This window comes from Elephas maximus, chromosome 10 (genome assembly GCF_024166365.1).
Source record: "Elephas maximus indicus isolate mEleMax1 chromosome 10, mEleMax1 primary haplotype, whole genome shotgun sequence".
In the NCBI taxonomy this organism is placed as follows: Eukaryota; Metazoa; Chordata; class Mammalia; order Proboscidea; family Elephantidae; genus Elephas; species Elephas maximus.
The window spans coordinates 110,680,471-110,703,949 of NC_064828.1; the positions used below are offsets into that span (position 1 = coordinate 110,680,471).

General features: G+C 46.0%; 1 protein-coding gene across 4 annotated transcripts in view; it reads right to left on the minus strand.

Annotated features, from left to right (window-relative positions):
* Positions 1 to 23,479, minus strand: part of TECPR2 (tectonin beta-propeller repeat containing 2) — a 127,272-nt gene that overhangs the window by 23,078 nt on the left and 80,715 nt on the right. For all 4 annotated transcript variants that reach the window (XM_049899641.1, XM_049899640.1, XM_049899639.1 and 1 more), the window contains 4 exons: positions 22,644 to 22,884; positions 21,289 to 21,378; positions 18,923 to 19,156; positions 12,041 to 12,189 (listed from right to left, as the gene is read on the minus strand). In XM_049899641.1, the coding sequence (XP_049755598.1) occupies positions 12,041 to 12,189; positions 18,923 to 19,156; positions 21,289 to 21,378; positions 22,644 to 22,884 (714 nt within the window). The remainder of the gene's footprint in view (positions 1 to 12,040; positions 12,190 to 18,922; positions 19,157 to 21,288; positions 21,379 to 22,643; positions 22,885 to 23,479) is intronic.

Genomic DNA, 23,479 nt, shown 5'->3' on the forward strand with positions numbered 1-23,479 from the left:
TCTCTATGATGTTAATGAGGTGGGAATTACGTTAATGAGGCAGGACTCAATCTACAAGATTGGACTGTGTCTTAGCCAACCTCTTCTGAGATATAAAAGAGAGAAGCGAGCAGTTAGACAGGGGGATCTCATACCACCAAGAAAGCAGCACTGGGAGCAGAGCGCATCCTTTGGACCTAGGGTTCCTGTGAGGAGAAGCTCCTAGTCCAGGAGAAGCTTGATGAGAAGGACCCTCCTCCAGAGTTAACAGGGAGAGAAAGCCTTCCCCTGGATATGATGCCCTGAATTTGGACTTCTAGCCTATTAGACTGTGAGAGAATAAACTTCTGTTTGTTAAAGCCATCCACTTGTGGTATTTCTGTTATAGTAGCACTAGATAACTAAGATACCTCCTACCCCTTATTGGTATTCCTGAACTTGATAAATCTATTCATAACTTATCTACTATGGTCCAAATAACTGAGAAGCTTGCTGACAGCACAGATGCCCAACAGAAATTCCTATGTTCTTTAGTTAAAGTTGTACTAGATTCAAGAATTGCACTTGATTTTCTTTTAGCCTAACAAGGAGGAGGAGTCTGTGCAGTTGCCAATACCTCCTGCTGCATCTGGATAAATACTTCAGCAGAAGAACAAGACATGAGACAGGTCCGCCAAAAGGCCACTTGGCTTCAAGTACCCCCTATGTCAAATTCCCTTTTTCCAGATATTTTCAGCTGGCTGCCCTCAGGCACTGGCTCATGGATTAAGTCTATACTGTTAACTGGACTAACGATACCCATCATCATTATGATAACTGCAGGAACTATTAAATGTTGTATGAAATTTCTGACAAATGTTATCCAAAGAATCAATTTAATGCCTACAAGAAGCATGATGTATATAGAAAGTACTTACCTTTCAGATGGACTTGAGCCCACTCCTTGAATAAGGCATCAGATGCCAGGTTATTCCTCTAATGGGGCCTGCCCTGCAATAACCCTCACATAGTGAGACCACAGAAGCAACAGGCTGTTATGGCACAGTGAAGACGTGCCTGGCTACCTTTCCACACACGCAGCATCTGGGTCTTAAAGGTTTGTTAAATAAGCAGCCATCCAGAATATTCATCTGCTTGAAGTGCATGCAGAAGAAAGCCTTCTTTTACAATAGTAGCCAATGAACTGATCAAAGAATTTCTCTCAAAGTCTTTGATCAAAAGGAGGGAATGTGTAAGGAAATTCAGAATTGAAGTACCTGGTAAAATCTGAAATGCCTGGCTTGAGGTCTGGGTTCAACTCCTTTTTGTTAGTGCTGTTTTCACCCTAGCAACAGCCATCTTCTGTGAAGACTTGATCATGTAACTAAAAATGTTGTTCCTCTCTGATAAAGTTAAGGATGTAAAGACAACATCAGAGAGGAGACCTTGGCACCGAACCTTATCTAAATCTCCCATGCAAATACCCACAGGAAAAGTTCCATTTGAGCAGGCTGTTTCCAAGGAAGGGATGTTTGTTAATTATGATCTAAGTGGTGACTCCCCCTCCTGTCACGTTCCCTTGCAATTACCATGCTGTAAGCAATCTAAGAAAGACACATGAAGTACTTTAAGCCAGTTGCCTTATAAGCTCCCACTGCAGGAAGTACCACCTTATGAGCTCCTGCTTCTGGAGCCTCCCCCTTCATACGATGATCTAGGTTTGTAACTACCAATCAAGGAGTGTACTTTTACCTTCTTTGTTCTCTCCTCATAAAATGTCCCCACAGCTTTGCCATTTTGAAGTGCTGGCTTTCACTCTGTGGAATTCAGTCTCTTCCCAGCTAGAACTGTGTCTTTAACAAACTTCTTGAGTTTATTTTAAATGGAGCACAGGTTGTTACTCTATGACATTCTTACGCTACAACAGTGAATATCTTTTTTCACACAAAAGTAGAACCTTATCAATCATGCTATTTGGAACTGACTTGACTTTATACTTCCTGATGAACCATGAGCATCTCTCCATGGAGATAAAAACTCTCCTCTGAAATAACACAGAAGTATGTTGAGTATTTCATCATAGGGCTATACCATAATTTAATCCATCACCCCTTTACACCAAATCCTTGGTAACATTCCTTACTGGCCTGGAGACCTCCAAGGCACTAATCACAGATTTATTAACCTTTTCTTTCTTTTATTAAAAAGCTGGGATTCTTGTCTATTGCTCTGGTCACATGAGGTCTGTGTGCTCACCCCAGGAGCCAATCATACCCGCTGCCCCAGGATGAGACACATATGTCAGGGAAATTCCTGTGAGAAGTGTCTGTCTAGAAATTAGCTGACTTGCTGTTTAATGTTCTTCATCAGGATTTAACCCAGCATGTCCCAAACGAGGTCAGAGAGATCTGGTTTCACTGTCCCCAGGGCCCAGCAGAGGGAATATGAGGTGTCAGACGACTCCAAAACCCTTAGAAGTGGGTGCTTGAGGATACTCCCCGAGCTCAGCCTTGGGTTGTAGCCCCCTACACCACGTCTGCCAGGTAGGGGGAATGGGGCCACTCATACAACTGAAATCGCTCCCTGCACAACAGTGGGGAGTGTAAGTGCTGCCTATCCTGCAGTCAATGGGGAATAATGGCTCCAGCACCATCTCTGTGCTGCCATCTTGAATGTCACTCCTCTTCGCTGGATTTGGGAAAGGGGGGAGGACCTTCTTTACTGCAGACTGGTTGTGGGCCTTCCCGCCATGAGGGGTCAACTTTCCTAAAGGCCAAGTCTGAGTGATCACAGCCAGCATTGTCACTGACACCACCCACCCTCATGTTTTTACAGTTATCTTATATCTTGTTGTTCTAAGATCTAAAAATACCTAAATCAGCTAAAAAAAAAAAAAAAAAAAAGAAGTTAAAAAAACATGAGTTTGGCTGTTTGCCCAGGTTTCCCAGCTTCTTTCTTATCTAGGCCGAGCCTATGATCCAGGCAGAGCCGGCAGCTCTGGAGCAGTGACGGTGGCTGGTGGCCAGTCCAACAGGAAGAAGTGGCTGAGGCACAGCCCTGAGCACATGGGACCATGCACAAAGAACTGAGGAAGGAGCAGGGCTTGTTCCAGAGACAGAAGGTGGATGGTGGGGACCATGCGCCAGACAGTGTGGCAAACAGCAAATGAAGGGGTGAAGTCGAGCTGAAGTGGGGCATGACTGTGTTCTTCCTCCACTTGCTCACCCAGCACGAGGCCACAGTGCTCTGACCACCATGAAGCCACGGTGCCCTTACCACTGCGCAGCCAAGGCATGGAGGCCACAGTGCCCTGACCACCACGCATCCGTGGTATAAAGTCCACGTGCCCAGACTACTACATGTCCATGGCGCAGAGCCACAGTGCCCAAACCACTGCATGTCCACAATGTGGAGGCCACGGTGCTCTGACCATTGCATGGCCACGACGTGTTAAAGGCACCTCTAATCTGTGCAGAACATTCTCTAACTGAAGCAGTAAGCTCCAAACTTGTAAGATGGGAAAGACAAGTATAAATATTTTCTCCAAAGCCTTCCAAATGTTAGCAGTTTGAAAAACTGAGTCATTTGTTTTGAGTACTTTGTTACAAATTTACTCCAAAACTACTACAGGCAGGGAGGTTTTACTAGAAAAGAGGACAGAAAACAAAAATAAATTGAAAAGCTGATGCTAATTTTAAACAATTTCTGTGGCTTCAACTTCATGTGCCCTTTAGCATGAAACTCTCTTCCACCCACTTCCAGTACTGTTTTAACTGCAAACACATCTGACATGCAGACCAAGAGGCTCAAGTCGAGGGATAAACAAAATGAAGCCGGAAGATGCAGATGATGATAAAAACATGTAAAGCCCATTACTTTCTAACACATGGATTCAAATAAACCATCTTGACTCTCGAGATCCTTCTTGTAAGCCCCCACCTCTCTCATGCTCCTGGCCCATCTTCGCAGGGAACCCCTGTGATTCTAAGACTCAGGAGCTTGGTCCTGAGCCACCATGTGTGGGTGTCACTGAGTGTATGACATTCCATGGTGGCGTGGCACTCCACTACGGCTCCTGCAGTCGGTGTCTGGCCCAAGCCTTGGTCCTCAGAGCCATAGGAGGGTGTCACACACTGGGTTTGCATCCCAGCTGTGCCACCTGTTGGCTACGAGGCTGGAGCCTCTCTGAGCTGGCACTGGGGTGTGACAGCACCGACCAGTGGTCATGAAGACTGGATGGAAAGATACACTCACAGCATAAGCCCCACCCAGGTGTAGCTCAGCAGCAGCACCTGCCAGTCCCAGCCATCTGGGGCTACTCCGGGCCAGGGGTCAGCAACCTGGCTCCCAGGCTCAGCTTGGCCATGCTCAGGCTGTGACACAAGGCAAGTCATGTAGCTGTTGTGAGTGAAATGTTTCCTCTGCAAAGAGAGAATCCCCCGACCTTCCACACCCCCGCCGAGTAGAAACAAAGCAGGGAGGACTCCCCCAGTCTTTCACATTCCCCCCCAGGGTAGGAACAAATTGGGGAGGATTTCCTCGACCTTCCACCTCCCACCCAGGGTAGAAACAAATTGGGGAGGACTTCCTCGACCTTCCACCTCCCGCCCAGGGTAGAAACAAATTGGGGAGGACTCCCTCGACCTTCCACCTCTCCCCACAAGGTAGAAACAAATTAGGGAGGACTCCCTCAACCTTCCACCTCCCCCCCAGGGTAGAAACAAATTGGGGAGGACTCCCTTGACCTTCCATCTCTCCCCCAGGGCAGAAACAAAGTCGGGGGACACCCTGACTTTCCACATCCCCCCCCAGGGTAGAAACAAAGTAGGGAGGACACCCCAACATTCCGCCTCCCCCACCCCAGGTAGAAACAAAGTGGCGAGGAGTCCCCTGACCTTCCACCTCCCCCTCAGGGTAGAAACAAAGTGGGGAGGACTCCCCCAACCTTCCACCTCCGCGGTAGAAAGAGGAGACAGGTGGGCAGGGTTTAGGGAGTGCGGTGTAAAGGCCTGCGCACATGAAAGCTGCTTTTTTCCATGAGGAGCCAGTTTAAAAAGCATTCTGTCCCCACAAGGTCCACGGCAAAGTGCATGTCTTCTCGATACACTACAAGTTAAGAGTAAGGAAACATGGTCCCAGTCAGCAGGAACTCCCTGAAGCAGTTAATATTTAACGGCCCATTTAGCAATCACTACTTGATTCAGAGCACCGCTCTGAGGCCCTATCATGGGAATTTGCTCCATTCTGGCCATTTTCCTGGGCAAGGCTTCAGGTCATTACAGCCAACAGAGCACTCCAGTAATGCTTTCTTCCCACAATTTTAGTTTTGCTTTCTAGAAGTTACTCTACAACGCAGAAGGACAAGGGACTAGGAATTTGGGGTTTCATGTAGTCCTCAATGTAACGCTATCACTGAGCCACATCTCTGCCAGGTGCCTGGGTGGCCCTATTGCTGCTGACTGATGTCCACGTGCAGAAGTGGGGTAATGGCACAGGCCACCTGCCTGGAGGTCACTGGCTGTATCCACTCGCCTGGCCCTGGCCTTTGGCTTGTTGGGAAATAGGTGAGGCTGGCACAGTGTGCTTGGACCCACTCACCAATGCTCAGCCCCACAGCCTGTGGCTCCCACTCCTCCTCTCTGCAGCTCTTCGCTACTCTCGGTGTAGCCAGTGCCAGAGCACCACAAGCCCCCACAGTCCAGTGTCCCTACTGGACAAAGAGCACTTGGAACCATCAAAGAAAAATCACCAACAAGCGAAGGACTGAGCAAAAGACATGTAGGAGAAATAGTAAAGATTAGAGGAGAAATGAATGGACAGAAGAATAGAGAAAAGCAACAAACCAAAAGTTGGTTCTTTGAAAGATCAACAAAATTGACAAATCTTTAGCTAAAATGATCAAGAAAAAAAGACAGAAGACTGAAATTACTAAAAACTCAGAAATGAAAAAGAGGACATCACTACTGATCTTACAGAAATTAAAAGGATTATAACAGAATGCTACGAACAACTGTATGCCAGTAAGTTAGATACCTTACGTGAAATGAACAAATTCCTAGAAAGACATAAGATATTGACATAGAAAATTCCGAGCAGACCTATAATAAACAAATAGATTTAATTAGTCATCAAAAAAACTTCCAAAAAAAAAAAAAAAAAAAGCCCAAGCCCAGATGATCTCACTGGTGAGTTCTACCAAATATTCAAGGAAGAACGATAACACCAATCCCTCCTAAACTCTTCCGAAAACAGAAGAGGTGGGAACATTCCCAATTCATTCTATGAGGCCACTATTAGCCTGATGCCAAAACAAGACAAATGCATCACAGGGGAAAATCACTGCAGACCAATATCCCTCAATGAATATAAACACAAAAATCTTCAACAAATTACTAGTAAATTGGATCCAACAACTTACACGTAAAGGAATCATATACTATGACCAAGGGGGTTTAATCTTAAGGATGCAAGGTTGCTTTAACATCAGAATATCAATCAATGTAATATATCACATTAATAAAGGGCAAATACCACAGGATCATCTTAATGGATGCAGAAACAACGTTTGATAAAATCCAATACCCTTTCAGGATAAAAACACTCAACAAGATGGAAACAGAAGGAAACTTCCTCAACCTGATAAATGGCAGCTATGAAAAACCTACAGCCAACATCATACTTAATGGTGAAACACTGGATGCTTTCTTCTTAAGATCAGGAACAAGACAAAGAAGTCCATTCTTGCCACTTCTATTCAATATTGTACTGGAAGTTCTAGTCAGGGCACTTAGGCAAGAAAATGAAATAAAAGGCATCCAGATTGAAAAGGAATAAGTAAAATTATCTTTGTTCACAGATGACATGATCTTCTATGTAGCAAAGCCTATGGAATACACAAAAAAAAACTATAAGAACTAATAGTCAAGTTTAAGCAAGGTTCAACATACAAAAATCAACTGTATTTCTATACAGTAGCAATGAAGAATCTGAAAATGAAATTGAGAAAAAAATTCCATTTATGATAGTATCAAAAAGAAGAAAACAGGAATAAATTTAACAACAGTACAAAACTTATACTCTGAAAACTACAAAACATTAAAAGAAACTAAAGAAAACCTAAATAAATGGAAAGACATCCCATGTTCATGGACTGGAAAACAAAACTGTTAAGATGACAACAGTCTCCAAGCTGATCGACAGATTCAATGCAATCTCTCTCAAAACTCTTGCTGGGTTTTTTTTGCAAATATTGACAAGCTGATTCTAAAATTTGTATGGAAATTCAAGGGACCCAGAATAGGCCAAACAATCCTCAAAGGGAAGAATTTGGAGGGCTCACACTTTTGACTTCAAATAATTTATCAGGACAGTGTGATACCAGCATATGGATAGACAAATACATCAATAAAACAGACATGAGAGTACAGAAATACACTCTTGCATTTATGGTCAGTTGGTTTTTGATAAGGGTACCAAGACAATTTAATTTAGCGGGGGAAAGAAATGTCTTTTTTTGTTTTTGCTTTTTGAACATTGTATTATTTAGGTGAAAGTTTACAGAGCAAATCAGTTTCCTATTCAACAATTTACACACAGCTTGTTTCGTTTCGTGACATTGGTTGCAAAACCCTGAATGTGTCAGCATTCTCCCCACTTCCTCCCTGGGCTACCCATGTCCATCCACCCAGCTTTCCTGCCCTTATCGTCCTTCTGAACTTTGCTTTTGGGCAAATGCTGCCCTTTAGGTCTTGTATAGTTGATTGTTCTGAGGTGTACATTCCTCCCTGCTGTTATTACTCATTTTATAGGCCTGTCTATTGTATGGCTATAATCTGATCTGCGGGAGTGATTTCAGTTCCAAGTTTGAAGGGTGTCTGAGGGCTATAGTCTCAGGGGTTCCATTAGTCTTTATAAGACCAGTAAGTCTGGTCTTATTTATGAGTTTGCATTTTGTTCTACTTTCTCTCCCACTCTGTCCATGACTTACTATTATAGTCCCAATAAGAGTGGCTGGCAGTGGTCACCGAGCACCATCTAATTCTGGTCTCAAGCTAGTGGGGCCTGTGGTTCCTGTGGTCCATTAGTCCTCTGGACTAATAGTTTCCTTGAGTCTTTGGTTTTCTTCACTCTTCTTTGCTCTGGACAGGAAGAGACCAATTGTTGTATCTCAGATGACCACTCACAAGCTTTTAAGACCCCAGTCACTACTCACCAAGGTAGGATGTAGAACACTGTCTACATGGATAATAATGTATCAATTGACCTAGATGTCCCAAGACTACGGTTCCTAGCCCTTAAATCCTGGGAGGTGTATGGTTATGGCTAAGAAGCTTTCATGACTGTGTCCCCTGAAAAGTAGTCTGTCAACAAATGGTGCTGGGGCAAGTGGATATCCACATGCAAAAGAATGAATGCAGACCCCTACCTCACACGACATATAAAAATTAACTCAAAATGGATCTGAAACCTAAATTTAAAGAGCTAAAACTATGAAACTCCTAGAAGAAAATATAGGTGTATATTTTTGTGACCTTGAATTGGACAATGATTTCTTAAACCTGACAACAAAAGCACAACAAAAGAAAAAACAGAAAATCTGACTTAATCAAAATTTAAATTTTTGTGCATTAAAGAACACAATGAAGAAATCGAAAACACAATTAACAAAATGGGAGAAAATATCTATATACCATATATCTGATAAGGGTCTAGTATCCCGAATATTTACTAGAAAAGGTCATCATGTTTGGCAGAAGGTCAGTGAAAATGAGCGAAAACCTTCGATGAGACAGATTGACACAACAGCCACAACATCGGGCTCAAACGTACCAACGATCATGAGGATGCTTGGGACTGGGCCACGTTTTGTTCAGTTCTACGTAAGGCCACCAGGAGTCAGAGCCAACTTGACAGCAACTAACAACAACAACAACATCCAGAACATATAAAGAGCTCTTAGGACTCAAGAGTAAAGATACCCAATTAAAAAATGCGCAAAGAACAGTATGAAGAATGTAACCAATGTCACTGAATTTTACATGTAGAAATTGTTTAATTGGTAAATGTTTTGTTTTGCATATTCTCACCACGGAGCCCTGGTAGCATAGGGGTTATAAGCTCAGCTGCTAACCAAAAGGTCAGCAGTTCAAATCCGCCAGCTGCTCCCTGCAAGCTCTATGGGGAGTTCTACTCTGTCCCGTAGGGTCACTTTATGAGTAGGAATCAACTTGACAGCAACGGGTATGGGTATTCTCACCACAATTTAAACAAAAAAATGGACAAAGGATTTGAATAGGCTTCTCCGAAGAAGATACACGAATGGCCAACAAGCACGTGAAAAGATGCTCAACATCATTAATCATCAGGGAAATGCAAACCGAAACCACAATGAGATGCCAGATCATACTCAGTAGGATGGCTGTAATAAAAAAAATCAGACAATAACAAGTACTGGCAGGACGTGGAGAAACTGGAACTCTCATACACTGCTGGTGGGAATACAAAATGGCAGGCTGAAGAAAATAGTTCGGCAGTTCCTCAAGAAGTTAAATACAGAGCTGCCATATGATCCAGCAGTTCTACTCACAGGTATACATCCAGGAGAAATGAGAACACGTGCCCATACAAAAACGTGTACGTGTATGCTCGTTGCAGCATTATTCGTAATAACGAAAGAAGAGAAGCAATCCAAATGTCCATCAGTGAATGAAGGGATAAGCAAATGTGGTATATCCATACAATGGACTATCATTCAGTTATAAACAGGAATGAAGTTCTGATACATGCTACAAGATGGATGAACTCTGAAAACACTACGCTAAGTAAAAGATGCTGGACGCAAAAAGCCACATGTGATTCAATTTATATGAATGTCCAGTCTAGGCAAATCCATGGAGACAAAAGCAGATCGGTGGCTGGCAAGGATTGGGGGGATGGCAGAGATGGGGAGTGACTATGATTGTTGATGGCTATAGGGTTTCCTTTTGGGGAGATGGAAATGTTCTAGAATGAGACAGTGGTGATTGTCACACAACGTTGTGAATATACTAAAAAGCACTGAATGGTACAGTTCAGAAGGGTGAATTTTATGGTATGTGAATTGCACCTCTATTAAAAAATAATATAAAGCTGTTATTAAAAAAAAGGAATCTGTAGACAGTGACAAAAGAAAGGAGGCTATCTGGGTACAGGCAACAAGAAGGTGCCTTGTCTGAAGAGAATTTAAACACCATACTAAAACCCACTCCAAGTCAGCTTGCTTTTCATCATCACTGCACCAGCAATGCTAAATGATGTCAGTGATACTGGTCCCCTCTGCTGGGTGGCCCGCTCCCACTATACACTGTTAGCACTCCACTGTGTGAGGAGGAGACATGGAGCATTATAATTCATCAGGTATAACCTCATGTTTGCACGGAGCTTTATAATCACATGGGGCCCTCACAGGCATCATTCTAATTACTCTCCCAATAGCCTTCGGAGGGGGAAGACTCGCCCATGAGGACATAGTGTTCCTCCTGTGGTCACGGCCACTGAAAAGTGGCTGGAACAGAATCCTGACCAGACTCCTGACTTAATTCTGGGGTCTCCCATTTTGGATGGGCAGGACCAAGTGCCCTTCATGACCAGCCCTGCACCCTGTGCCCCTATTGTCACCCCAGCCCCTGATGGCTTGTGATGCCCAAAACGTAGAAGTCATGAACACAGGCATTAACCTAAACCCTTGACTTCCTGTTCCCATGTGTTACAGACTGAATTGTGTCCCCCCAAAATATATCAACTTAGCTAGGCCATGATTCCTAGTATTGTGTGGTTGTCTACCATTCTGTGATCTGATGTGATTATCCTATGTGTTGTAAATCCTAACCTCTATGATGTTAATAAGGCAGGACTCAATCTACAGGATTAGGTTGTATCTTGAATCAGTCTCTTCTGAGATATTTAAGAGAAAATTGAGCAAAGAGGAGAGGGTCCTCATTACCACCAAGAAAGAGTGCTGGGAGCATGGTGTGTACTTTGGACCCAGGGTCCCTATGCTAAGAAGCTCCTAGACCCAGGTGAAGATTGATGACAGGATCTTCCCGCAGAGCTGACACAGGGAGAAAGCCTTCCCCTAGAGTGGCACCCTGAATTCAGACTTCTAGCCTCCTAGACTGTAAGAGAATAGATTTCTGTTTGTTAAAGCCATCCACTTGTGGTATTTCTGTTATAACAGCACGAGATAACTAAGATACCACGTAAGTAAGGATTCATTATTCAAGGACTAACCATTCCTGCCTTGCTGCTGCCTCCAAACAAGGATTTGTGGGAGCTGGAGCAAATAGCTCATTAAGGCCCAGCCTATGAATTACACATTTTAAACAGAAATATGCTCAGCATGGCAGCCTAGCCTAATAGATCCTTAAGAGAGACTAATACCTCCACCTGTTGATGTAGTCAATTCTGACTTATAGTGACCCTCCCTATAGGACAGAGTAGAACTGCCCCACAGGGTTTCCAGAAGTGGCTGGTGGATTCAAACTGCCAAGCTTTTGGTCAGCAGCTGATCTCTTCATCGCTACACCACCAGAGTGCACTAAAATCGGATTTTTGATTTGAGGTGGAAGAGTCGAGAGAAAAAAACCCATATGGCTGGGGCTAGAGGTCAGGGTGGGCAGGAAGTGGGATGTCTTCCACGAACCAGGGAAAGCACTCACAAAATGCTGATAATAGGTTCTCTCCAGGTGACAAGATTTTATGTGACTTTCACTTTCTTCTTTATACTTTTGGATATTGTTTGATTTAAAAAAAAATAATGCTCATTTTGTAAAAAGTCAGAAACAAAGCATTTTTATTAGACTGTTGGCTCAGATGATCTTTGAAGATCTGTTCGGCTCTACACTTCACAGATCTCAGATTCCAAAACTGGCATGCTGATGAATGAGAGAGTGCTGACTGTGGCCAGGTCTTGCCTGGGCACGTGTCTCCCCGCATTTGCTGGGAAGCCCATGTAAAAGGCTGTCATTCCTGTTTCCCAACAACAGCACCCTAATAACTTCTGTCTTACTGAAGAGCAAGACCCCATCAGTGAACTTTTCCTTACCTGGACAGGTGGCTCAATCATTATCCAGGCAGGAAGCATCAGACTGGGGTTCAGAGGCTGGGTTCCGACACGAAAGTAAACACCGCCCCTGGAATCACAGGCCCAGATGTGCTGATTTCCACACGCCAAGCTTGTCAGCTTTATAGCTCCTGCAGACAGAGGGAAAGTACACACACTGTAACCACCTCTGGGAAAGGACTAACCTTTCATCTGTGAACTTTGATTCTATACTTCAAAGCGAATGAGGAGACAGCACTTTGGGATGAATTCTTGCAGTGCGATGAATCGCTTTTATACAGCTTTTCTCACCATGTCTTGTGACTCCTACAAAAGGACTGGGTGGGACTGTAAATAAGACGCTTATGGCCCACCAAGGGGACTGGACAACATTGCCAGTAATGCAGGTAAGGTACACCTGTGGGTATGGGACCATGCAAATGAGGTGTATAGAACCCTAACGAGGGTACTGGTCAGATTTTCCACCTCACTAGGCTTAAAATGAGCTGTCCCAGAGCAGACAGAGACCTCACTACCACCAAGAAAGAAGAACCAGGAGTGGAGTGCATCCTTTGGACCTAGGGTCCCTGCACAGAGAACCTCCTAGACCCAGGAGATAAAGAGAGAGCCGTTAACACCAGAGACACCATGAGATGGCGAAAAGTGGTGGCAGAGAAACAGCAGCAGCAGAACCAAGAGACCGGCGCAAGGCAACAAGCAGGATCAGCAAGTGCGGTAGAACCATGAGACCAGCCGTAGATGGTGCAGTGGGCTTCCTGGCCCACAGAGCAAGGAGACTACAGCGGGCTCACTGACCCATGGAGTGAGGGAATTGAGCATCTTTGGATGGGAGGCTTATTGATGGAGTGGGATGCCCCCAGGCACTTACTGGTGGAGCTAAAGACCTTTGTAACAGTTGCTCAAGTAATGCAGAGGTCAGGCTGAGGGCCAAGGGGCCGAGAGAGGCCTTCCTGAGGGCATGACTGAGAAGCTCTCCTGACCAAAGAACTGTATGCTAAGTCATTCCTGATCCTGAATTGTCACCTGTTAGCCTGGTGGCATAATGGTTAAGAGCTACAGCTGCTAACCAGAAGGTCGGCAGTTCGAATCCACCAGGTGCTTCTTGGAAACGCTATGGGGCAGTTCTACTCTGTCCTATAGGGTCGTCATGAGTCAGAATCGACTCGATGGCAATAGGTTTGGTTTAGTTTTACTTCCCTAATAAACCCCATAAACGTGAGTATGGTTTGTGAGTTCTGTGTGGCCGCTACAACGAAGTATCAAACCTAGCAGACAAGTAGAGACTGCCGTGCAACGAAGTATCGAACCTAGCAGACAAGTAGAGACTGCCGTGTGTGTGTGTGTGTGTGTGTGTGTGTGTGTGTGTGGCGGGGGGGCGGCTGCTGTCAGAATTGGTAAAAAGACGGAGGGTGGAGGTGTGTTTGATCTCTACCTCACAGGAACCATCAGCCTTGGGCTGACGCTGATGATGTTCTCTTCCCCTCGTGAAGTTAGAGGAACTCTGATGCCACTGCGCCATTTTTACGACATTCAATCGGTTCTGCCCATTCACATCACGTGTGCAAACTCTGCTGGGCTCGGGAAGACTCCAACACAGGATATTTATGAAGGCCTCTGGTGCCCTGCCACCTCCTGGGGGCCACTTGATGGCCCTCCTAGGCCAGGGCAAGTGGTCCAGATGCCATCAGCACAGGACCTGAACCACTGGGCACTAGGACAAAACATCTCAACGTGGGTCCCATCTCTAACTCCATCAATTCATGAGTATTGGCAGCAAATTCTGTATTCAGGGAGAGGGAACATATTTAAGCAGTTAATCCCGATCCTAATTAGAACTGAGATGAGCCATCTAAGCCTGCTGTTATGGTCTGAATTACGTACCCCAAAAAACTATGTCGACTTGGCTCGGCAATGATTCCCAATATCGTGTGGTTGTCCTCCATTTTGCGATCTGATATAATGATCCTATATGTTGTAAATCCTCACCTCTACGATGTTAATGAGGCAGGGCTTGAGAGTTATGTTAATGAGGCAGGACATAATCTACAGGATTAGATTGTAACTTCAGTCAATGTCTTTTGAGATATAAAAGAGAGAAGCAGCAGAAAAGAAGTACCTCCTACCACCATGGAAGAAGAACTGGGAGCAGAGCACATCCTTTGGACTTGGAAGTCCCTGCACTGAAAAACTCCCAGACCCAGTGAAGACTGATGACAAGGACCTTCCCCCAGAGCTGATAAAGCCTTCTACCGTACCTGGCACCCTGAATTTGGACTTCTAGCCTCCTAAACTGTGAAAAAATAGATTTCTGTTTGTTAAAGCTATCTACTTATGGTATTTCTGTTATAGCAGCACTGGATAACTAAGACATCTCCTGAAGAATTTTCATTTTTATTTTTCTCCTTGTTGATTAAGTTGATTTTAAGAGGAAAGGAAATGGGAATAGGCTTTAATGAGAAAATACATTTGACAGTAGTCTACACCTAGCAATGGGAGCAAAAGCCAATGGTTACTGGGCAACTGTGTAGGACAGGTTCAGCTGTCCTCATTTCTGGCCTCATAAAATGCTGTATAGTTATTATGACCCCACTTAACACATGAGGAGCCCTGGGTCATGTAAACAGTTAATGCATTTGGCTGCTAAGCAAAAGGCTGGAGGTTCAAGTCCACCCAGAGGAACCTCAGAAGAAAAGTCCTGGCCATCTGCTTCCAAAAATCGGCCACTAAAATCCCATGGAACACAGTTCTACTCTGACACACATGCAGTTGCCATGAGTTGGAACTGATTCAATGGCAATTTTTTTGTTTTGTTTCTACAATTTACAATTTGTTCTATCCCATTCACATCAGGTGTGCAGACTCTGCTGGGCTTGGGAAGAGGCGGAGGTTCAGACTTTAAGAGATAAATAGATCTGGCTAAGAGGCAAAAAGGAGTGGATCTAAGGTTTGTGCCCAGGCCTGCTGGACTCCAGGTGTGGTCCCGGATACGACCCCAGCCACGACGTGACACACAGGGAAATGCACAGACCTTAACGGTCCTGGGTAACCCGCACCCTATCATAGATAACGTCTGGATCATCTCAGGAAGGTGGCCAAGCCCCTTCTGCCAATACCTTCTACCCCGAGGGAACCACTCGAATGACTTTTTATCACCATAGATTAGCTTAGCTTATGCTAGAACTTCATATAAACAGGGGCATAAGGTATGTATTTTTGTGTCAGCCTAATGTAGGTGAGATTCATCCACGGTGTCACCCCTTTTCATTGCTGAGTATTATTCCACTTCACCACCCGTCTGTTATTTTGCTGTACCGTGGTAACTTGCATGTTGCTGTCATGCAGAAGCTATGCCGCTGGTGTTTCCAATATAAGCAGGGTCACCCATTACGGACATGCTTCAGCAGGGCCTCTAGAGTACAACAGACTAGGAAGAAAGGCCTGTCATTCTACTTCTAAAAATTAGCCAATGAAAATACTCTGGGTCACAACAGAACATTATCTGGCTTGCTTGCTCTGGACACATCACCAGGAGGGGATGGCTGGCGAAGCAGAGAACCAGCAAGGTGGGATGGATTGGCACAATCACCACAAAGATGAACTCAAACGTGCTGATGATCATAAAGACGGCGCAGGATGGAGCAACTTTTCTTTCTGTTCTACACAGTGGTACGAGTCAGAGTCGACAACAGCTATCATCTATCTACCTACCTACCTACCTACCTACCTACCTATCACCTACCATTTCACTTCATGAAAATCCCACAGTTAGCTTATCCATTCATCCGTGGATAGACATGTGGTCCACCTTCAGTGTTCACTATTGTGAATAAAGCTGCCGTGGGCATTCCTAGAGGTTTTTTGCGAACAGGTGTTTTTCTGTTTTTCTTGGATAAATAAATAGGAGTGGGATTGCTGGGCTATGGGGTAGATGTGAGTCTGACATTCATAGAAGTGGCCAGTTTCCCCCACGGCAGGCTGTGGGCGTTCTTTCTGCTCGCGCCTCACCAATACTGGGTGTCTGGAGGCACCATCTCATGCCATCATCCTGGAAGCTGTGGGGTGATGTCCTGTCGTGGTCTGCACTTGTATGTCCCTGATAACTATGATGTTGTCTTTTCATGTGCTTAAAGGCATTTGTGTATCTTCTTCTGTGAAGTGTCTGTTTAAGTCTTTTGTCCCTTTTTAAAACTGGACAGCCTATCTCCTCATTAGTGAGAGAGTTCTCTGTGCATTCTGGATACAAGTCTGCTGGCAGATACGCACACTGCGAATGTTTTCTCTCAGTCTGGGGCTTGCCTTTTCATTTTCTCAACAGCGTCTTTTGATGAGTAGAAGTGTTTTGTTTTGATGGGTCACTCTGACTTTTAAGCAGGAAAATGGTGCACCCACACTGGCTGGGATGTTGCCTCGGGGAGGCGTGGGGAAGGATGCCGGCCCCGGGGCAGGTCTGAGTGCAAGCACAGAGACGGATGGGCACTGTGCCCAGCTACCTCTCACACCTGGGGCTGACGCAGGGGACACGCCAGCACTAGGACTGTGTTCTGGGGACCTCTCATCCTGTGCCTTCAGTTATGACATCGACTTAACATTCTGAATTCACCACCACATAAAAGTCACACTTCCCTTGTGTGCTTCCTAAGGACGGTGATTTCTCCGATACCTCAGTGTGTTTTCTCCTCCTTTAATTTTTCATCAAATGGCCTAACCAGGGAGTTCAAGCCGACTCTCTGGAACTCTAGCAGTGCACATTGAAGAATCTGTACCAATCAAAATAAATTACCTTCAGCAGTGGATTCTAGAAATAGCTGAGAAACAAATGCCAATTAAAAAAAAACACCTCATGTTGGAGCCCCAACCCGCCAGGAGAAGATGCGTATGCAGTGACTGGTTGTGCTAACAGAGCCACCTGGTTACAAAAACCCACCAGGTGGCCTTTCAGAGTCAGTGGTCAACAGCAGTATGTTCAGCAGAACATGGAATGGGCATTCCTTTAGGACGACTGTGACAGGCTGCTAGGATGTTTACTTCAGTGTATCAGTCATCTTACCCTGAACTGAAGATACAGGTCAGACGTGGAAAAGCCTCCTCAAGGGCTTTTCCGCAAAGGCAAGCGCCTGACATACAAGGTTTCTGAGACTGTTCTAAGTGGACAGTCAAGGGGGTGGCAGAGACCACCTAGCATTTTCCCTGGACTCAGTGGGGCCCTGTGACCTGTGCAGACCAGTGGGACGGAGTGGAAGTGACCTGTCACTTCTGAACAGAAGCCTAAAAGCACCAGCAGGGGCCCTCCGAGATCAGGTGGGGAGCCACAGGCCCAGGCAGCCTGGCTGAGAACACTGCTGCTGGAGGACACCGACCAGCAGACTGGCAGATGGACTCACGTGCGCAGGACAGCAAGAGTTACTGTTAAGGCCCCTGAGATCTGGGGGTGCTGCTATGGCATGGCCCAGCAGACACACTGCCACGTCCCTCCTTTCTCTGTTTTATTTTACTTCCCATTTAAAAAAAAAAAAAAAAGTTTTAAACCAGTACTGTATTCATCAGTGCAGACATTTTCCCTTTAGGGTGATTTTTAAACATTTGTTTTCTAACCAGAAAATGACCGTTATTTGGTATTTTATTATTTATAAAACTTTTCCACATAAATTACTGCATAATGTAATCCTATTTGTTACCTAAAGGCATAAGCAGACACCGACTATTTCTTCATTTACCACCGTGCCCAGAAGAATTAAATTACACTAGTTTGGTAAACATTCCACTGCCTGACACAGTGCATATTTATGTGTACTGGGAAATGAAACCTTAGAAAGCATTTTAAGTATCTGTTAAGCGATGCAGATTTTCTTCCAAAAACTAGGACTGTGATAACTCACTGCAATGTTCCGTATTTAGCCTCTAATTTAAGAGTTCTCTTTATTTAATCCGAAAGCAGCAGCTGACGTGATAGTTTGTACTGGGCAGAGGGGAGAGGGAATGCTGTGTCTTAAAAAAGGAACTAAAGGTCAAACCATGTTCATGACTTGACACTTAGCTACAATCATCCCCGACAGTGAAATTTTTGCTTTCGCTTTAGAGAAGACCAGGAACATTCCAGACCTTACAATGGCCTGGCCCTACCTGAAGTCAAGGCTGTCATCGAGGCTATATAGATCACATGGGTGGCAAGGGCTGCTCGTTGCTGCCTATTTCACCAGGAAGATGGGCTTCCATTTTGTATGTTTCCAATGTCAGAACATACGTAAAGACAAGACTGAGCTGGAGAGGACAGACATAAAACCGTCCCTATGAACTGCTTCTAGGAACCTGCCTCAGGCCCCGGAGCCAAGCCGAGACCTCTCCCATGAGGTGAGCTGTGTCATGGGCCAGGCTACTTACTTGTAAGGACATCTTGCGCCAGCATGCCGCGCAGTTTTATTTTTGACTATCAGTAACAAGCCAAATATTGGATCAGAACTCACACCCCGGAACTGCTTAGAAATTGAGTTACGAGCTCAGCCGCTAACCAAAAGGTCTGCAGTTCAAATCCACCAGGCGCTCCCTGGGAGCCCTATGGGGCAGTTCTACTCTGTCCTACAGGGTTGCTATGAGTCGGCATCAACTTGACCGTCACAGGTCTGGTCTGATGTAACCCTCTGGGCATGCGTGCAGCCTGCCTGCACAGCCCTGCACCTGCATATGCAAACAAGGCAAGTTTTAATGGAGGAGAGAGTAAAGCACCTAACAAGATGACAAGGCACAGCCATTCCTAAGGAGTAAGGCACTCTCTTCTAAAACTTAGCAGCTTCTACCAGGGCTGAGAACTCACACAGGACCGGCACAAGCAGAGGAAGGACGCCAGGGAGCTCATGCAGACAGCCATACCTAGCTGGGAAAGGTCCAGCCGAGTCCAGTGCATCCCTGTGGGGCAGCTCCAGGATAGTGTCCTGATGAACACCTGGCCAAGGCTGTCCAGCGCCCACAGTGCGTCTTGGCAGGCGGCGTAGGCCCTCATCTCGGCGTCCGGGGGCAGCTGCACGGTGGAGGGGCGGGACTGGGCGCTCCGGGTGCTGATGCAGCAGAGGTCCTTGCTGCTCTGGCACAGCCACAGGGAGCTGCCTGCAGGAAAGGCCCAGGGTGTCAGGGGCACTGCCCACGCCGCCCGCTTGCAACACACAGGGCCCCTTGGCCCCAAACACGGTGCTGCTTCCACCTCACTCCATCCCCAGCAGGTGTGCCCGTGGGGTTGAAATGAGAAGTCAGAGGAGCACTATGACCTACCAGCTAACAAGAAACGAACCCAGGATTATTCTTTTTTTAATGGATAGGAAGCCGGACATATGAGATTTTACGAAGACTATAGTGTGCTTGGTTTTATAGTGTTGGCTTAGAAGTCCCTGAGTGGCGCAAACATTTAGCACGCTCGATGGCTAACCAAAAGGTTAGAGGTTCGAGTCTACCAAAGATGCCCCAGAAGAAAGGCCTGGAGATCTACTTCCTGAAAATGAGCCATTAAAAATCCTACGGAACACAGTTCTACTGACACATATGGGGTTGCCATGAGTCAGAGTCAATTAGACACAACTGTTTTTCTAATAGTGTCAGCTTAATGGCTCTGACCTTGACATTTTAGAATGAGCTGGGGAGTCTTTGGCTTGAGCAAAGTCATCAGAGCATTTTAAAAGCAGAATGTTAAATTTTACCAAGAGGAAAGGCAGCCCTGGGGAATCAGGGTCAGCAGTTGCTCGGTAAGGAGGCTCCTGTACTCCAGAAATATCCTGGTCACAGGCAGAGCTGCTGGAGGAGCCTCAGGAGCTGGGAAGTCTTCCTTCCCAGCTTCACCTCTAAGCTATACCTACTCCTCACTTATTGACTATCTTGTTATCCAACATTTTGCATTTACGACAATAGTAAACAATCTACTGATTATTTTGCATATTAACAACATACGCCTGGCAGTAACAAACAACAGAGGCACGAGGCGAGAGTGACGCTGGCTGTGATGATTAAGTTTATGTGTCAACTTGGCTGGGCCATGAGTCTCAGTGGTTTGGCAGTTAGTTCTGTAATGATGTAATTTGGCAGTTACATAATGAGGTAGTCATCCTCCCTTTTGTGTCTGATGTGGTTGTCCTCCATTTTTGCGTAATGCCAATTTTCACATAAGGAACCTAACCATGTCAATAAGTGAGGAGTGAGGAGTGAGTGTACATCCTTTATTTGCTCCACCATTTATACGGGGTCCTTTAGGTTTAATAGATTCTGTTCAAAATGTAAGTAACCCTCACGGAAGTCCCACTCTGGGTCATAAAACAATACAGGGCTTCACAGTCCCTTTTCTACGATTTGTGGTCAGACAGGTTTTGGTTTTTATTTTGGGTTTTGAGAACCTAATGTAATGGGTATGCCGTATATGGATGCAGAGCCCTGAGGAAGCGGGCTCATCTTCCTGTAGCACAGCGTAGGGGAAGAGTCACGATAAACGACAAATCCAGACTGAAAAGAGTCTCACATCAGCTCAGGTCAGGTTTTGCTGCCAAATGAATTTATACCAAACTTAGGAAATAACCTGTGGTCTTTAGAGCTTTCTGGATTTTAGGATTTTGGCCAAAGCAAGCTGGGGAGTGAGTGCTCATGCACTAAGCCCGCAACCGAGCAGGACAAATGGCTTAAGCTGGCCAGGACCTGACCCTGGCGCAGTCCTGGAAGAGGATACTGGCTCTCCCGGCTCTGTGAGGGACTGTGCGCTCTGACCAAATGGCAGGTGAGGAGGCATCTCCTGCAGGGGAAGGTCTGTCTTCATGAGGCAGGAATGTGGGGCTCCTGCTGGCCAGAGGCTGTGAACTAGAAAGGGTGCTAGGAGGTGACAGAAGAATCTGCAGGAGTGATGGGGAGGTGCTAAGGAAGCACACTCTCCACGGGCAGCTATGCCATGGCCCTGTGTGCTGCTGACAGCCACTGCCACGGCTCTATCGGCCACACCGTGCCCCTCTTCAGACTCAGGCAGCCTCACCACACTTAAGCCCTTCCCAGTGGCTCCCTTGGCCAGACCTGTGCAGCTGCTGGGGCCCATGGCTCAGCCAGGCACTCAGCTAACACGGCTGCTTGCCCATGACACCACATCGTCTGTCTCAGAGGCCCACGCAGCTGCACCCTCCATCGCCAACATGGCCATGCTCGGATCACAGTTTTAACTTTTCTCACTGCCAGCCTGTGCCCCGTATTTCTCAACCAAGCTAAGATGGACCGACCTTCCTTTGAGGGAGCTGCAGAGGCCAGTACAAAGGCCCATTTTGTTGCAGAAGCTGTCCCACGGGGAACAACGTTATTCCAGTAAGTGCCTGGAAATAAACAGGAAGAATGTGTTAAAGAGAGAAAGAAAAAATCCCCTTCAGAGCTAAAGCTCTAGACAACAGCTGGCCTGCAAAGCCTCTCACAGTGAATTCTAAAAAAACCCAATCTGCTGCCACTGGGCAGATCCCAACTCATAGAGATCCACGCGTTGCAGAGTAGAACTGCTCCATAGGATTTTCTTGGTTGTAATTTTTACGGAAGCAGATCGCCAGGCCTTTCTTCCGTGGCGCTGCTGGCTAGGTTCGAACCATACCAACCTTTCAGTTGGCAGCCAAGTGTAAACTGTTTTTGCCATCTTACAGCGAATCCTGGAGTCCCCTTAAGTTAGGAAGATAAAAACAAGGGAGCAACAGTCCATCTTCCATTTCTCCGTGGGTGCCACCATGCAGACCCACGACCTTGCCCATTGGGGTAGGCCCACTGGAGAGAAGAGCTGAGGAGCCCTTCACAGAAACGTTCCCATTCTTGTGAATTCACACCTCGTCACAGATCTGGCCAGAGCCTTCCATTTTCAACCCAAACCACAAAACCTGTTGCTGGCGAACGGATTCTGACTCCTTATGACTCTACAGCACGGGGTAGAACTGCCTATAGCGTTTCCGAGGCTTTGAGCTTTACAGAAGCAGACTGCCACATCTTTCTCCTGTGGGCGGCTGGTGGGTTCAAACCGCCAATCTTTTGGTTAGCAGATGAGCACTTTAACTACAGCACTACAAGGGCTCAGTTCTATTTTCTCTCTGGGGAATGGAAGTCTTCTCTTATAAGGGTCTTCCAAAGGTTTTAGGTTTGGGTGGAATTTCTCATTGAAATGTGAAACTATTAACCTAACAATGGGCTCATCTGCTCTTCTTGTACCATAATGGGCTCCCAAGGGTAACAGATCACACACCATCCTGACACAGGGATTCTGAGACTCAGGAGTGAAGAGTAAAAACATAAAAATGGTTGAACGTGAACATGATTAATGTCACTGAATCATACATGTGAAGAATGTTAAAATGGCAAGTGTTTTGTTACCTATATATTTACCACAAATTAAAAAGATATAAAACACAAGCTGAAATGTCTCCTCCAAAAAAAGAAAAAAACGACAAGTGCTCACAAAGCATAAACCATGCCTCGATTACAAACATTCATACCAATGGCACTGAATTAAATACGAAAGTCGAGCTTGTAAAGCTCCTCTTTAAATGTCTGCACCCCGGTGAGGCTACCCATGAAGCCAGCGTGGAGAAGACCACAGCCCGCCCACCTATGAGGCTGCCCTTGGCGACGTGGAGCTCATTCCTGCCCGAGGAGAGCCAGACGCCGCTGGTGTTGATGCCCAGGAGGCTGGGCTGGCACTGCAGCTGCTGAGACCAGAACGCCATGCGCAGCTTGTCCGCCACCTTCTCGACGGGCGCTTGTGCTGCGGTGGCCACCGAGTGCGTGGCATGGATTACTGTCTGGAACAGGCTGCCCTGGTCAAACACCACGTAGTCTGTGATGCTCACCTGGAGAGGGAGGCGAGCAGAGACCGGCTCTCAGTGCCAACACGTGTGGCTCCTGTGAGCCAGCCGCCTCATCCACGCTTCTGCATGTCCAGTCACAGATGACCAGACACCAAGACACTCGCGCGTGCACTCACACACGTTTGCGTAAGGGTCAAAACAAGGCCACCAGGACACCATCGTGCTGCCAACTGTCATTACTGCTGCCAGTCCACAGATGTCACAGCAAGAACGCATTACGTTTGTAATTAAATATCACTGGCTCCCACAATACCTTCCATTCTAATCAGAGTAAGAAAGGATAATTTTCCTTTTAAACTTAGGTACGTCCAATGGACAACAGTGTAGAATACTTAGAATCATAATCTGGGTTGAAAAAGGTCCCATAAGTAAGGTGATCAAATGATTTATGATCTAAACCAGGATGACTACTGACTACAGCAAGCCAACAGCATAAACCAGCCTCGACCTGGGCATCTGAGGAGCTGCTCTCTGGCTGGTCAGCACTGGCCTTAGAAGTTCTGACTCCCCATGGCTTTCCCTCATTTGTCTCACTGAGCCCTATGGGTTCTGATCATAGAGGAGGTCCATAGCACAA